At 49.7% G+C, this 16499-nt stretch overlaps 2 protein-coding genes across 2 annotated transcripts; both read left to right on the top strand.

The window, feature by feature from the left end:
- Positions 1 to 221: 221 nt before the first annotated feature.
- Ly6d (lymphocyte antigen 6 complex, locus D) lies at positions 222 to 1733 on the top strand. The gene is made up of 3 exons (NM_010742.1): positions 222 to 280; positions 940 to 1038; positions 1201 to 1733. Exons 1-3 carry the CDS (start codon positions 229 to 231, stop codon positions 1431 to 1433), a joined length of 384 nt encoding a protein of 127 aa, NP_034872.1. The 5' UTR covers positions 222 to 228; the 3' UTR covers positions 1434 to 1733.
- Positions 1734 to 10809: 9076 nt separating this feature from the next.
- Positions 10810 to 15933, top strand: Lynx1 (Ly6/neurotoxin 1). The gene is made up of 4 exons (NM_011838.4): positions 10810 to 10904; positions 11752 to 11934; positions 12145 to 12246; positions 12362 to 15933. The coding sequence occupies exons 2-4, from the start codon at positions 11883 to 11885 to the stop codon at positions 12556 to 12558; spliced, it is 351 nt and encodes a 116-aa protein (NP_035968.1). The 5' UTR covers positions 10810 to 10904; positions 11752 to 11882; the 3' UTR covers positions 12559 to 15933.
- The last annotated feature ends 566 nt before the right edge of the window (positions 15934 to 16499 follow it).

The raw sequence follows: 16499 nt of genomic DNA, 5'->3' as shown, positions 1-16499 counted from the left end.
CACAGCCAACCCTGCTCAGGAAGGCTGCGGGGCTGAGGGGACCAGGCACTCCAGTCCCTCCAGGTGGCAGAAGCCAAGCCTGTACTGAGGGCATGGGGCCAGGAAGGGTGGGGTGGACCTGATTTGCATGCTGCTTTCTGGCCTGCCCTCGATCCTCCCACAGCTCCTGTCTCATCTATAAGATCTGGGGAGAGAAAGGGTCCCCAGTGCTTCCAGATGATGTTTAGGATGAAGACAGCTCTGCTCGTCCTCCTTGTCTTGGCTGTGGCCACTAGCCCAGGTGAGCGGCTGCACTTGGGGGCTGGGAAGGGGTGGATAGCTTTGTCTAGATGCTAGACACTCATCCCTAGGCAGGCTGGGCTTGACAGAATGTCATCAAATGAGGGAAGATGGAATTTAGGCTCGGAGAACGCTAGGGGTGCTTGGCTCTTAACATTTAAAACAAAATGAGTTTGATATCTTAACTCACCGGATCTTAAAATCACACTATTTCAGAATCAGGCAATTTTTGCACTAACTCTTAGAAAAGGGGCATTTTGAGAGAGAGGAGAGCTGGAGATATCTTGAGAGGTTTCCCTTACTGCCTTTGCCACCTCTTATCTGTCCTGGGCAACACTAGGGTGGTCAAGTCCCTCTTTCTCCGGGCTCTTCAGAATTCAGACCTTTGGTGTGGAGGACACTTAGCAAAGACCAGGAATCTCCTGAGGTTCTTGAAAAGTCTCTCTTCTCCGTACTCCCTCTGCTTTCTCACCTCTGCCCAGGGGTGGCACTGACTAGAATGTCCTCTCTAGGGCTTTAAGGAATATCTAGACACCCTCTGAGCCAAACACAGGCACGAGCTTTGTGGCATCTGGGGCAGAGGTTAGGGTGACAAATTCCGAAGGCTCTGGTTGGGGCAAAGACCTTTACTTGACTGACTCAATAACCCTCATCCTTCAGCCTGGGCACTTCGATGTCACGTGTGCACCAACAGTGCCAACTGTAAGAACCCTCAGGTCTGCCCGTCCAACTTCTACTTCTGCAAAACCGTCACCTCAGGTGAGTGGCAGCCCAAGTCCCTCAGGGCCAAGAGATCAGCCCTAGGCTTGATCCTGGGAATGGGCCAGTCGTGGTGAAAGTGGTGGTCAAGAGTGGGTGATGCTCGGTGGGAGCCAGGGTACACTAAGTCAGGCCTGATGCCCTTTTCCTTTCTGTGTGCAGTGGAGCCTCTGAATGGGAACCTGGTGAGGAAAGAGTGTGCAAACTCATGCACCTCCGACTACAGCCAGCAGGGCCATGTCAGCAGTGGTTCCGAGGTCACACAATGCTGCCAGACTGACCTATGCAACGAGAGGCTGGTCAGCGCTGCACCTGGACATGCCCTGCTCAGCAGTGTCACCCTGGGCCTGGCAACGAGCCTCAGCCTGCTCACTGTTATGGCTCTCTGCCTGTAATGTACTGCTTGGAATTTCCCTTGCCCCTTCCCTTCTAGTCGTCAGTGTCCCCACGGCCCATGCTTTAGCCATGATGGAGGCACCAGGCGCTAAGGCTGGGGGATACCCTTCAAGGCTGGGGCTGGGTCTTGGTGGGCACCAAGAGCTGATGACATATATAGCACAGTGCCTCCCCCAGGACAGGAAGATGTGGCTTGTGTCCCAGCATGGAAGATGGGGGACAGACATGCTTCCACCCCTCTGATTTTGTACTTGTTCCAGTTATTTTTTTTCTACTTGGAAATAAATGATCTAACAATACTGTGGCTGTGTGGAGTCGTGAGTGGGATAGTAAGTTTTCTGGTACATGTTACCCTGGGCAAGCCTGGGCAGCATGCAGTAGCTCCTGGCACTGGACCTGAAAGGCACCTCCATCTTGGAAGGGGCAAACTCTCTCCAAGTCCCATGTGGGGAGGAAGGACAGTGTACCCAGGCCTCAACCCTGAGATTGTTTCCCCAAGGTTCCTCATAGAGTTTCAAGGGCACTGCACATAGCCAAGGTCCAAGGTGAGTCCAGCTACCAGGACCTCACTCACTCCTTAGGGACTCTTCCAGATGAATGTATGTTGGGGTGGGAGGTGTGACTCAGTACCAGCTGACGAGATGCAGACTAGAAGGGCCCTAAGCAGAGTACAGCCCTAGAGACCGTCTATCTAGGCCCACTGCTTGCTTTCCCATGAAATAGGTTCCTGATGCTGCCTAGGCCCTGGGTGCTACTTAGATTTCTGTAGTTTCCTGAATAGGGTGAGGCCGTGTGGTTGGATAAGGTACAGGTATTCAGCAGATATCCAAACATGCAGTCCTCCTTGCTGCTAAGCAGGCTAGCCCGTTCCACTGTAGCTACTATCCTGCATGCCCACGAAGGTGGGCCTATATGGCAAACCCTGCCCTTTGCAGATGACAGTGGTATAGTGAGGGTCCCTCTTCTCTTTATGCACTTACACCCTGATCCTTAAAGAAGACTAAACACCCTGCTTCCGAAAGAGGGCTGTGAGAGGTGGCATATGATCGAAACTCCCTAAGCCACCAAGCCTCAATGTCTAGGTAAGCTACTGCTTGGTCTGGGGTGAGCCCTGGTACCTCCACCCAGTGAGTCTCTTTCTCTGGGCCTCTCCAGGTCCTCACGTAGAGCAAGGCGCTGACTGGATCTGCTGAGCCTGGGATATTTTACACAGATTCCCACGCCCAGCCACCATTGTCTGTAATGGAAGCTGGTCTGCTCTAGAGCCACCACCCTGTCTACCAGACACTGTAGGACATTCATCTACCATGAGCAAGAGAGATGGAGGGAAAGGCAAGAAGGAACATGCCCCAACCCAAGAAATTGGGAAACTTTCTAAGAGACACGGGAGACACCCTGCATTGGCTGCTGTGTGGTGGCTGTTCCCTGTGACTGCCATACCTGGAGCTGAGGGCCAAGCCTGGTGCCAGTGCACCCCCTTGTGGTCAGCAGAGTCAAGCGGCGGAAGACACCTGTTAGGAGGGAATTCTTTGCCAGGCTAGCCACATTCCATTCGCAACACTTCCCGCTCCTCTCTGCAGGTGCTCTGCAGTATTCTGGGCATAGAAGCTACCTGCACATGGGAGTTAGGCAGAGAAGAGGGCTAGTGAAGCCCAAACTGAAGTTCTAACCATTTCCAAGTGTGGAAACAGTCTGGGAGCTGGGAAGTGACTCCTAAGTGCCCCCCTATCAGGTCAGGCATAGGAATGCTAGTGATGAAGACCCTTGACAGCTCCCTGGAGACAGGAAAGGATGTAGTCCCACCCCAGAAATCAGGAAGCCCACAGACCACCTAGCTCCAGGATGGAAGGAAGAACCAGTGTCATCAGCTGGGTCTATGATGGCTTGCCACAGCTGACATGTAGAGGACAGCTGTTGTGTGTCCTTTTCTGGTGAGATATGAACCCCAGACATGGCACTGATGGCAAAGGAACAATTTATCTAGGTCCTTTGGAGGCTGTGTAAAGGAATGTGTGTGAATGGTCACTTGAAGACATGGGTGACTCAAAGGCAGCCATGTCACGAAAACTCCCACCTCAGCCTGGGGGACAGCTCATGAAAGGTTCATCCTTATAGAGTCTCCTGTCTTCTACCTGTAGAAGCCTGGGGGGATGGAGCTGATGAATCTTGTGAGCTTTGGGGCTTCCTGAGACCTACGAGACTTATTTACTTCTTGAGCCTTGTAAACCCCCTCTATGTCCTGAGTCTCAACAAGCCTCCCTTCTGCATGTTTCAATTAGCAGGGAAAGGTTGCATAGCCACCATCAAAGAGTGGACTCAAGGGGGCTGGAGAAATGGCTCAGTGGTTAAGAGCACTGACTGTTCTTCTAGAGGTCCTGAGTTCAATTCCCAGTAACCACATGGTCCATCTGTAATGGGATTTGATACCCTCTTTTGGTCTGTCTGAAGACAGCAACAATGTACAGTGTACTCACAAATATAAAAATCTTTAAATTAACTGGGGTTCCAATGGAACACAACAGCATCTGCGGCTGGCAAGAGGCCACAGAACAGACAAATCCCCCAGCCAAGCTCTGTCTTCTCACCTGAAGTCTACAGGCATCTCAAACTCAGCTCTGCTTCCCTTGTATGATCTCACTGGACAGCTTCTCTGGCACTCATAGACCTAATCTAACCTAATTTCAACCCCCACTGACCAGGCTGGCCAGCCCATGGCAGTATCTACAAAGCTGGGAGCTCTCTCCAGCTACACACAACCGTGTGTGTGTGTGTGTGTGTGTGTGTGTGTGTGTGTGTGTGTGTGTGTGTGTGTGTGTGTACAGAGCCTGGGGTCAGTGGGAAGCAGGCAGTCCAGTCCCTCATTTCTGGAGTTCCTCCTACAGGAGCCCAAGCCCAACAGAAGGCCCCAGTGGTGATCCTAGCTAGAAGCAGCCTCAGGAAGGCACCTAGCGGCCACGAAAAGGTCTGGGCAGATCTCTGACCTACCTAGGGCAAGGAGAGACACTGTTTCTTTTGCTTTAGTAAAAGACACACCAGGCAACCAAGCACAACTTCCAAAGATCAGGTAGGGAAACTTCAAAACCCAACTGATCGTGTCTTCTAAGAGGGCCAGCCTACCCAGAGCATCTATTGTCCTCACCATCCCAATGGGTGTGACCTATAGTCTCATTGGCAGCTCAGACTAATAGCCTATTTCTCACAAAGAACATAAAGACTGCCTATCTCCTGTTCCTCTAGTCATTCACCTGGGTCTGGCTTCTGGCAAGCCCTTTATCTGTTCCAGCCATGGACAAAAGGGGGCTGGTGCTCATTCTGGGCATGCTCATAGAACTAGCCTTAGAATTGACCAATTCTCTTACTGTTTTGATTTTTCTATTTCACTGATTTCTTCCCTGTTTTGCTTTTAGTATGTATGTATGCATGTGTGTGTATATGTGTGTGTGTGTATGTGTGTGTGTGTGTGTGTGTGTAGACCAGAGGCTGATGCTGAGTATCTCCCCTATAACTCTCTACCATAAATGTTTTTGACTCAAAGTGGTTCTCTGAAAAGTGGAGCTGGAAGATTTGGCTGGACTGGCTGGCTAGGGAGCCCCAGTGACCCCCCCCCCACCAGCCTGCCCTTCCCACTGTGTTTTCAGACAGACACCACTTAGTCCATCTTTCAGGTATTCATTTTCTGAGCAACAGAACCTGCTTTGTTTTCCCAAGCGCAGAAGTTCAGGTGTCTCTCCAAACATCATTTCAGAATAACGTTTCTTCAGAGGGCGCCTTCTGATCTAACAGTGCATAGACACTCAGCATCCACAGTGGCTAGCCGGGCTTTTCCACAGTGCTGGAGATCTGAACCCAGGTCTTCAGACTTGGACACGGAACACTGTGCCCACTGAGCTGTCTCTCCAGCTCTGCTCATGTTTTGCTATGTTTTGCCCTCTCTGGGTTTGATTTGCACCGACTCCGGTTTCTCACCTGGGACCATTCTCCCGCTTGCAACATCACTTCCTGTGCATCTGCTACAACAATGCTTTCAGGGCATCTTGCTGTGACTGCATCAGAGGCTGTGATGGGCTGTGTCTTCTCCATCTGCCAGGAATATTTTCTGACTTCCTGATTGATGCTACTCTTGCCCCCCTGGGTTACTTAGAAATGTGCGGTTACACGGCTTCTGGACATTTGTAACAATTTTGTTCTGATAATTTTTAAATCTTTGTTGTTGTCATTGATAGTGTTTTTTCTATTACTTGGGAGACAGTGCAGGCACACACACACACACACCACAGCAGAGGAGTCAGAGAACAGCTTTTGGGAGTTGGTTCTGTCCTTCTGCAATTGGCTCCAGGGATCAAACTCAGTTGTCAGGCTTGTATAGCAGGGAGTGTTATCCACTGAGCCTTCTATCTAACCCCACTGCCACAGACTTTTAATCAAAGTCCATTGCCATCCAAGGTATGATTTATTTTTTTTAACATAAATCAACCTGGGATGTTATTCTTTATCCTTCCTTCTCTAGCTTTATGGTCTTTTATTATAGGATAACATAGCTTGTTTTTCTTCCCAGTTGTCTTTTTAAAAATATTTATTTATTTATTTATTTATTTATTTATTTATTTATCTATTTATTTAATGTGTGTGAGTACACTGTCACCGTCTTCTGACACACCAGAAGAGGATATCTGATCCCACTACAAATGGTTGAGAGCCACCATATGGTTGCTGGGAATTGAACCCAGGTCCACTGGAAGAGCAGTCAGTGCTCTCAACCACTGAGCCATCTCTCCAGTCATTTTGATCCTTGCCCATGCATGTATTGAGATTTACTTGATGGCTCAGAATATGGTCTGTCTGAATTACTTTTCTTTTTTAAAAATATTTTTAATTAGGTATTTTCCTCAATTACATTTCCAATGCTATCCCAAAAGTTCCCCCATAACCCCCCCCCCCACTCCCCTACCCACCCATTGCCACTTTTTGGCCCTGGTGTTCTCCTGTATTGGGGCATATAAAGTTTGCATATCCAATGGACCTCTCTTTCCAGTGATGGCCGACTAGGCCATCTTTTGATACATATGCAGCTAGAGTCAAGAGCTCCGGGGTACTGGTTAGTTCATAATGTTGTTCCACCTATAGGGTTGCAGATCCCTTTAGCTTCTTGGGCACTTTCTCTAGCTCCTCCATTGGGGGCCCTGTGATCCATCCAATAGCTGACTGTGAGCATCCACTTATGTGTTTGCTAGGCCCTGGCATTAGTCTCACAAGAGACAGCTATATCAGGGTCCTTTCAGCAAACTCTTGCTAGTGTATGCAATGGTGTCATCGTTTGGAGGCTAATTATGGGATGGATCCCTGGATATGGCAGTCTCTAGGTGGTCCATCCTTTTGTCTCAGCTCCAAACTTTGTCTCTGTAACTCCTTCCATGGGTGTTTTGTTCCCAATTCTAAGAAGGGGCAAAGTGCCCATACTTTGATCTTCATTCTTCTTCAGTTTCATGTGTTTTGCAAATTGTATCTTATATCTCAGATATACTAAGTTTCTGAGCTAATATCCACTTATCAGTGAGTACATATCATTTGAGTTCTTTTGTGATTGGGTAGCCTCACTCAGGATGATGCCCTCCAGGTCCATCCATTTGCCTAGGAATTTCATAAATTCATTCTTTTTAATAGCTGAGTAGTACTCCATTGTGTAAATGTACCACATTTTTCTGTATCCATTCCTCTGTTGAGGGGCATCTGGGTTCTTTCCAGCTTCTGGCTCTTATAAATAAGGCTGCTATGAACATAGTGGGGCATGTGTGACTTCTTATCAGTTGGAACATCTTCTGGATATATGCCCAGAAGAGGTATTGCGGGATCCTCCGGTAGTACTATGTCCAATTTTCTGAGGAACTGCCAGACTGATTTCCAGAGTGGTTGTACAAGCTTGCAATCCCACCAACAATGGAGGAGTGTTTCTCTTTCTCCACATCCCCTCCAGCATCTGCTGTCACCTGAATTTTTGATCTTAGCCATTCTGACTGGTGTGAGATGGAATCTCAGGGTTGTTTTGATTTGCATTTCTCTGATGATTAAGGATGCTGAACATTTTTTCAGGTGCTTCTCATCCATTCGGTATTCCTCAGATGAGAACTCTTTGTTTAGCTCTGAGCTCCATTTTTTAATGGGGTTATTTGATTTTCTGGAGTCCACCTTCCTGAGTTCTTTATATATATTGGATATTAGTCCCCTATCCGATTTGGGATAGGTAAAGATCCTTTCCCAGTCTGTTGGTGGCCTTTTTGTCTTATTGACGGTGTCTTTTGCCTTACAGAAGCTTTGCAGTTTCATGAGGTTCCATTTGTCAATTCTCGATCTTACAGCACAAGCCATTGCTGTTCTATTCAGGAATTTTTCCCCTGTGCCCATATCTTTGAGGCTTTTCCCCACTTTCTCCTCTATAAGTTTCAGTGTCTCTGGTTTTATGTGGAGTTCCTTGATCCACTTAGATTTGAGCTTAGTACAAGGAGATAGGAATGGATCAATTCGCATTCTTCTACATGATAACCACCAGTTGTGCCAGCACCACTTGTTGAAAATGCTGTCTTTCTTCCACTGGATGGTTTTAGCTCCCTTGTCGAAGATCAAGTGACCATAGGTGTGTGGATTCATTTCTGGGTCTTCAATTCTATTCCATTGGTCTACTTGTCTGTCACTATACCAGTACCAAGCAGTTTTTATCACAATTGCTCTGTAGTAAAGCTTTAGGTCAGGCATGGTGATTCCACCAGAGGTTCTTTTATCCTTGAGAAAAGTTTTTGCTATCCTAGGTTTTTTGCTATTCCAGATGAATTTGCAGATTGCTCTTTCTACTTCGTTGAAGAATTGAGTTGGAATTTTGATGGGATTGCATTGAATCTGTAGATTGCTTTTGGCAAGATAGCCATTTTAAGGCTATACTCAACAAAACTGGAAAACCTGGATGAAATGGACAAATTTCTAGACAGATACCAGGTACCAAAATAAAATCAGGATCAAGTTAACGATCTAAACAGTCCCATATCCCCTAAAGAAATAGAAGCAGTCATTAATAGTCTCTCAGCCAAAAAAAAAAAAAAAAACCCAGGACCAGGTGGGTTTAGTGCAGAGTTCTATCAGATCTTCAAAGAAGATCTAATTCCAGTTCTACACAAACTATTCCACAAAAAAGAAGTAGAAGGTACTCTACCCAACTCATTCTATGAAGCCACAATTACTCTGATACCTAAACCACAGAAAGATCCAACAAAGATAGAGAACTTCAAACCAATTTCCCTTATGAATATCGATGCAAAAATACTCAATAAAATTCTAGCTAACCGAATCCGAGAACACATTAAAACAATCATCCATCCTGACCAAGTAGGTTTTATTCCAGGGATGCAAGGATGGTTTAATATATGGAAATCCATCAACGTAATCCATAATATAAACAAACTCAAAGACAAAAACCACATGATCTCCTTAGACGCGGATAAAGCATTCGACACGATCCAACACCCATTCATGATAAAAGTCTTGGAAAGATCAGGAATTCAAGGCCCATACCTAAACATGATAAAAGCAATCTACAGCAAACCAGTAGCCAACATCAAAGTAAATGGAGAGAAGCTGGAAGCAATCCCACTAAAATCAGGGACTAGACAAGGCTGCCCACTTTCTCCCTACCTATTCAAAATTGTACTTGAAGTCCTAGCCAGAGCAATTCGACAACAAAAGGAGATCAAGGGGATACAAATTGGAAAAGATGAAGTCAAAATATCACTTTTTGCAGATGATATGATAGTATATATAAGTGACCCTAAAAATTCCACCAGAGAACACCTAAACCTGATAAACAGCTTCGGTGAAGTAGCTGGATATAAAATTAACTCAAACAAGTCAATGGCCTTTCTCTACACAAAGAATAAACAGGCTGAGAAAGAAATTAGGGAAACAACACCCTTCTCAATAGTCACAAATAATATAAAATATCTTGGAGTGACTCTAACTAAGGAAGTGAAAGATCTGTATGATAAGAACTTCAAGTCTCTGAAGAAAGAAATTAAAGAAGATCTCAGAAGATGGAAAGATCTCCCATGCTCATGGATTGGCAGGATCAACATTGTAAAAATGGCTATCTTGCCAAAAGAAATCTACAGATTCTGAATTACTTTTCTATTGGTGGGACAAAACACCACGATTAAGGCAACTTATAAAAGACAGCATTTAATTTTGGCTTACCATTTCAGAAAGGTGGAGCCCAGGAGTGGAGGAGCAAAGGCACGGAGGCAGGAAGAGCTGAGAGCTCAGCCTCAATTCTCTCCCCCACCCCCATGCAGGATTGATGCTTCATCCACCTGCACACCTCCTCCAAAAAGAGCACACCTTTTAGTCCCCACCCCCTGCCCACATCGGGGACCAAATATTTAAGCATATGACTCTATGGGAGCCGATCTTATTTCTGCGCACTGCCACACGGTCTTTGTGGATGGTTTGGAGGAACGGGTATGTTTTCTCAAGGACTAGAGTTTATTGGTTGTTTGTCTCCGTTGTTTTTATTTTTATTTGTTTTTTTTTTCAAGACAGGGTTCCTCCGTGTAACGAGCCCTGGCTGCCCTGGAACTTCCTTTGTAAACCAGGCTGGCCTTGAACTCACAGAAATCCACCTGCCTCTACCTCCCAGCTCCTACTCCTCTGGTGTGTTTGTCTTAGTTCTAAGGCCCCTTGTATGTATGTGCGCATGCACCTGCTGGAAGAATGCCCTATGCACTCTTCGCTATTACTACAGACTTTATTTTCTTCCTCCCACAACAGGAAAAAAAGTAGGATTCGTGAAGAACTATTAAAATTTGGCTGCTTTTGAAACACAATAAAAATAAAATGAATTTTAGCTACATAGAGCAATTATTTAGTGGCACACTTTTGATGGTAAGAACTGCTTGTCAGCCATTGGATTCCTCTAAGGCTTGCTCGAAAGCGTTGCTATGGATCCCAAGTAAGGGCAGAGGTGCGGTGAGGTCCTTCTCCAGGTAGTGCCTCTTCCCAGAGTCAGCATGCCCACACAGTGCAGCTTGGTCTGTGGGGGCAGGGCAGCAGGGATGAGGAGAGCTACGGCAAAACCTGAGGAGAATTTTCAGGAGGTGTATACTCTCCTCTGGGTCGCTACTGGGAATCTTCACATGAGTAGGTGCATTCTGATGCCCAGCGATGCCCAGGCTTTGCTCACTAGGTCCATTACCAGAAAGAGTTTATCCCGGAGACTGAGCCTACAGAAGGCAGGCTGGGGCGGGGTTTGAGCGGTCTCCGGGGCGGAGCGTGTGTCCTGGGGGCGGGGTGGGCGGGGCCAGTCGTGAGCAGGCACTGCGGATCTGTTGCCCCGGCGGAGCCTACTTGGCCTGCCTGCGATGCGGTACCAACACCGCACGAAGTGTGTACAGATTCCCAGTTAGACAGCAGGAGGGACCTGGGAGCGGCCAGGGGTGAGTTTCCATGACGATAGGGATCGTGGTGGTGAAGGGCAAGGGCGAGGTCACTCCACACCCAGCCCGCCCTGGGAGTCCTTCCAAGCAAGACTGCAGTCTTTCGGGCGGAGCTCCCCGAGATGGGGCAGGCTCAGTCGAGCCTCAGGCCAGGCCTGAGGCAGGACTTCAGCATCCCGGGCTGGCACCTAGAAAATGGGTCATAAAGGGTGGGTTGTCTTCCGGGAGGGTATTTTGGTACCCCTACAGCAAGGGCCGGCCCGAGTCTATAGGCAGGGAGGAGAGTATTAGTTCACATCCCCCTCCAACAGTCCCAAACACCAGACCCAGCCTACGGAGCTCTGTCTCGGGCAAGCATCGTCCGGCCCCTTCCCCTGTGGTGAAGGAGTCACACAGCCCTGCACTTCTCTGCGCACGGGGGTTGGGGAGACTTCACGCAGTGAGAGCAAACGCGAGAAGGACCCCTGCCCCACGAAGAGTCCAAACCTGGCTTCCAGTCTTATTTTGGCAAGCCTCTTGCACTCTGGGCTTTGCCAGGAAGAGACTGCATGCCAAGTATCCCCTGCAAAAAAAAAAAAAAAAAAAGACCCCCTGGGTGAAGTTCTCTTTGTGTTTGGCATTCAAGGACTCTGGGACTTCCTGGTTTTCATTGATGTTGCCCATTTTTCCCCGTCTTTAGCTCCCTCCGCCCTCCCTTTTTGCTTGCTTTTGGTCGGAATGCTCCATATCCCACTCCCTCCTCCCATCTCCAGGTAACTGGAAATCAGTGACACCCACTGAGCTGGGAGGGCTCTTGTGCCCGCCCCAGCCCAGCTGTCATTACAAATCTCTGTCATCGTCTATGCAGGGATGTTTTATCTCTAAGAGACCAAGAGCTCAGGCAGGGCTTCTGTGCCCTGCTTCCTCCCTGGCTTGAGCTGGATCCTGGACCAGCTGCTGACCTCCTGTTCACTCTGGCACTGCCCTCACGTCTCCGTCATGACCCATCTGCTCACAGTGTTCCTGGTGGCCCTGATGGGCCTGCCTGTGGGTAAGGTGGACAGAGGCTAGAGGGACCCGGTTGAAGCCTGACCCTGGGAAAAGGTGGGTGGAGAAAGGGCAGGCTGGCCAGAATTCTCTCCCCTTCTGGATGTCCTGATCTGGCCGCCAGTGGAAGTGGGAGGTTGCCTGGAGACAGCTGGGGTCTGACTGACAGGAAAAGGATTTCTTCCTGCTCTCTGATCCCCATCCTCATCCACAGCCCAGGCTCTGGAGTGCCACGTGTGTGCCTACAATGGAGACAACTGCTTCAAACCCATGCGCTGCCCAGCCATGGCCACCTACTGTATGACCACACGAACTTGTGAGTCTGGCATCCTGGAGGGAGGCTTCTACCTGCACTGGTGGACAAGCTAAGACTGGGCTATCCAAGGTTCTGATCCTCTCTTCTGTAACCTTCTTGTGTCTGTCCCCTGCAGACTTCACCCCATACCGGATGAAGGTGAGGAAGTCCTGTGTCCCCAGCTGCTTTGAAACCGTGTACGATGGCTATTCCAAGCATGCATCTGCCACCTCCTGTTGCCAGTACTACCTCTGCAACGGTGCTGGCTTTGCTACCCCGGTGACCTTGGCCCTGGTCCCAGCACTCCTAGCTACCTTCTGGAGCTTGCTGTAAAGCTCGGTTCCCCAAGCCAGATCCACTCAAACGCAACACTCTCAAAAAACACAGTTTCCCTCTCTCTCCCAATTCACTCCACCCAACGCTCTTCCTTCTGACACTCCTCAACTACCACGAGGTCCCATGGCTACCTACGAAAGAACTGATGGCATCCAGATACCTCACTCCAAGGTCATTTTCAGAAGGCTGACATGTGGACCTGTAATGTGCCCACCCATGGGTGGGGCAGGCTGGGCTTCTCCTCTACCCAAGATCAGGGGCATCTGGGAGAATGTTTATGGAGGAGGGGTCATCACTCAAGTCAAGGAGCACTGATTTGATAGAATTAGTAGCCAAACTCCACCTTCAGAACCCTGCCTCAGTCTACCCAGTAGAGGATGGGTCTGCTAGAGGTGAGGGGAGGAGAGCGGCGGAGAATAACGAGCTGGCTAGAAGCAGAGAAAGACTCAGCAGGGCTGTCTCCGAAGATCAGCGCGGCTTGCCAGAGCAAATGTGATGTGGAAGCCATGTGAGGAAGCCCTTTGTCATTTCCACTTATCTGAGGAACTCTGCCAGACCTGATGTTGGGATAGCCATTGGCCAAGGGTTCCTAGCAACGGCGTCATTTCCATAGGCCACTGAAATCCCTCCAGCCCCAGCTCAGCAGGCCCCTTGACCTCCACTACAGTCCTTCATTCACACACCAGCTGCTGGGCCTTGAAGTTGGCAGGGACTTGGGAGCAGGTGACCCATGCTATTTTTTGTCTGGCCTGTTATTCTGGGCATGGCAAGAAGGGATCAGACGCAGGTCAGAGCAGGGCAGTAGGGCGACTGAGACAGGGAAACAGACTTCAGCCAGTGGCTTCCCAGGTCCCGTAGGCAGCTCCTACATCCTTCAGTCTCTTGTTACATTCCCGGGAGACAAATATACAGGGAGCCAAGCCGAGTGCTAGGTGATGACTGCCTGTGAAGTCTATTGTGGCCACAGACTGCTGGGTACCAAGTCTCAGGAGAACCCAGCCTAGATTTAGGAGACACAGATCTGCCTTTCATGCAGTGTAGCTGTCCTTGGGAGCCTTACCATGCTCTCTAACTAGTACCTCAACTCACATGTCACTGAGGAACCCCCTAACACTGGCCCAGCCCAGGGGTCGGGATGCTGGCCAATGTCCATGGAGTGGGACTACCCATGGAGAGTCCTTGGGTCATCACATCACAAATGTTTTATTCCAACCTCCCAGTGGTGAGAGCTCGGGACACAAAGGTCCATCCTGGGGACCTTCTTCCTGGTTCTAGGCAGACCTGAACTCTGTCTGCTGCTAGAGCTGATGTGGTTTTCCGCCTCAGTTTCCTCCTCCGGGGATAGGCCACCGGAGGATTTGGGAGGGTGGGGAGGGCATCCTGCTGATGGGCTCGCCGAGGTTCTCAGGAACAGGAACGGGCGGGGCTTTAGTACACAGGTGAGTTGGGTGGGAACTGGCCCGGAGCTGAGGAGACACTGACTGGGCAGAGGGAAGATGAGTCTCAAGGGAGGGCAGGAAAAGGGAGGGGGAGCGCGCATGCACATGTGCACTCAGTGCAGGCTACAGAGCCCAAAAGGCAGCACTGGCTGTGGTGTCCCCTGAGGCCCAGGCAAGATGCTAGGAGGAAGCCAATGCTGCCCCCACCTGAGCTCACATGGAACATGCACACCACCAGCAGCAGCAGCAAGCATTGAGACTGACCTGTGGACGCCATAGGGCACTGGCAAGGAGGGTCAGAGGCGGGTCCCTGACTCAGTGGGTGAGGCCCGGGAAACATTATCCTGTTACCCTGCGTGTGCAAGATCATTGTCCCCAGCTAGATGGCGTCCTCAACCAAAACTGAGAGGAGCCCCAGTTCAGGTCCTCCCTCCTACCACAAGGGGGTGGTGTGGAGGAGGCTTGATTGCCCTTGGAGAAGCACCGGTACTGCAGAGCTGGGGGCCAGCTTCTTTCATCTGTGTCTAGACACCGACCAGATAGGCCCCACAGTGGCAACACTGCCACACAGCCCTACAAGAAGCCCTGTGCCTAGCTAGCACAGAGCCCCAAAAGGTGCTCAATTAATACAGGGCCAAGCCTGCCAGTGGGGGGGATGCAGATTAGGGGAACAGACCCAGATGGCCTGTCCTGAACCCTGTCTGGGGTGGTGTGATGAGCATCTGTCTAGCCCACTGCAGGTGGCTCTACACACTCCACAACAGTTCTGCAAAAGTGTATGAGGTGGTCATTACTGCGCCCCTCTCACAGGTAAAGGCACTGAGGCACGGAGGAGTGAGGCACTTCATTTTCCTGGGCCATTCAACTTTCCAGGACCAACACATTCAACTATGGGTACTACTCCAATAGCTGGGGTTCTTTGAGGCTGGGCCCCCTGAAGATGATAGTGGCTTCATCAACCAGAGAATTTCAGAGTGCAGTGTTGTAGGAGCCTATGAACCTGAAATGTCAGAACTGGAGGTTTGAGGGGCTGAGGGGTAGGCCAGGGGTGTCTGGCCCCTTGTGTGGAGACAGAGAGAGAGGGAACATGGGATGGGGTAGTAGAGAGAAGTGCAAAGGAGCGTCAGCCTTTCTCAGGGCTAATGCTGTCAGGGACGAGGGCTCAAGCCTGTGAGTGTTCTCACACTGTGATAAACAGTGGCCCCTCAACACAGACGGTGTCCAGAGTGGCCGGCAGTGGTTATCTAGAGTTGCAATCTGGAAGCCTCTTGGTAGTCACTGGAGAGAGGCCGCTTGATGGGACAGCACCAAATGTGTGTGCTTCTGTGGGATGTGAGGAAGCTGGGTCAGCGCATGAAGCCAAAGCGTCCTTCAGAGCAGAGGGGTGGCTGGTCTAGTCCACCAGAGACAAGCTATCCAGTGAGAGTCATACTCTGCCACCGTCTCTGTGATTACCTTACCCCAAAGCAGACGGGGACGGGATGCAGAGCACCCGTGTCTTCATCTTCTGCGGCAAGCACGTGAGTTCACATTCTGAAACTCTAGAAAGATTTCCAGGAGTGGGGTGTGCCTTTGCTTTGGTGCATGGTTACTTCCTGGCAAGCACCGTGGCATCCCGCAGCACTGAGTGACCTGGGCTCCTCAAGCCATCTCATTGGTGAAATGACAGTGCCAGTACCCTCTCAGCTGGCTCTTGGAGGCCTGTGCATGGGGTCTGCACAGAGGAGGCCCCCAAACTATGCATGGACGGACACGTGATGCCTAGCACTTCCCTTGGTTGTGTCTCTGCCAACCCCAGGCTCTCACCCAGCAAGGAAATGAAATCCACTTTTATGACACATCTCCCTCCCCCAGCCAGCTCCATTCACCTATATGCCAGGGTGGTCCCTTTCAATGTCTGTCCCCCATTGGATGAATAAACAAGCGAAGGACATGTGGCTCTCTTTCTCTCATTCCTTTCTGTCTCTATCCAGATTGCTTTGGTGGATCCTTCTGATCCCGAAGGTCTTTGGTTCCTGTCCTTGTACCCAAGCTAGCCAAGGCAAGGGAGGTATTAACAGGATATTTGGGGCTCACTAGAAGTCACCTCCATTCTGTGGAAAGAGGCAGGCCCACCAATTCCCATGCATAGACTGACAAGCCTCAGAGTATGCTGAGAAACTGGGTGGGAGACACCAGACTGGAACCCCCTACCTGCTATTTGTGCCTTGGTCTGGCTTTCTGATTCTTAATCCCACATCCTTGTTAATTAATACTGAGGAAGAGAGTCTTACTCTAGTAGCTTCTCTCTCACTATCTCTTGCCCTTTGCCCTGTCCAACCCCCGGGTTGAGGGGATCCCATAAAGAATGGAGGTCAATCAAAGCCACCTGGACAGCCAGCGTAGACACATGGCGTCTCTTGCCTGGCCTCAGCCCCTCTATCCCAGTCTATTGACAGAATGACCTCTGCCCTTCAATTGCCTGCTTTTGTCTCTTTAGCCCAATCTGGGACCTTTTTA

Source organism: Mus musculus, chromosome 15 (genome assembly GCF_000001635.26).
Source record: "Mus musculus strain C57BL/6J chromosome 15, GRCm38.p6 C57BL/6J".
Classification (NCBI taxonomy): Eukaryota; Metazoa; Chordata; class Mammalia; order Rodentia; family Muridae; genus Mus; species Mus musculus.
Note: the sequence above shows the minus strand (reverse complement) of the source record. Positions and strands in the feature narration are given on the sequence as shown.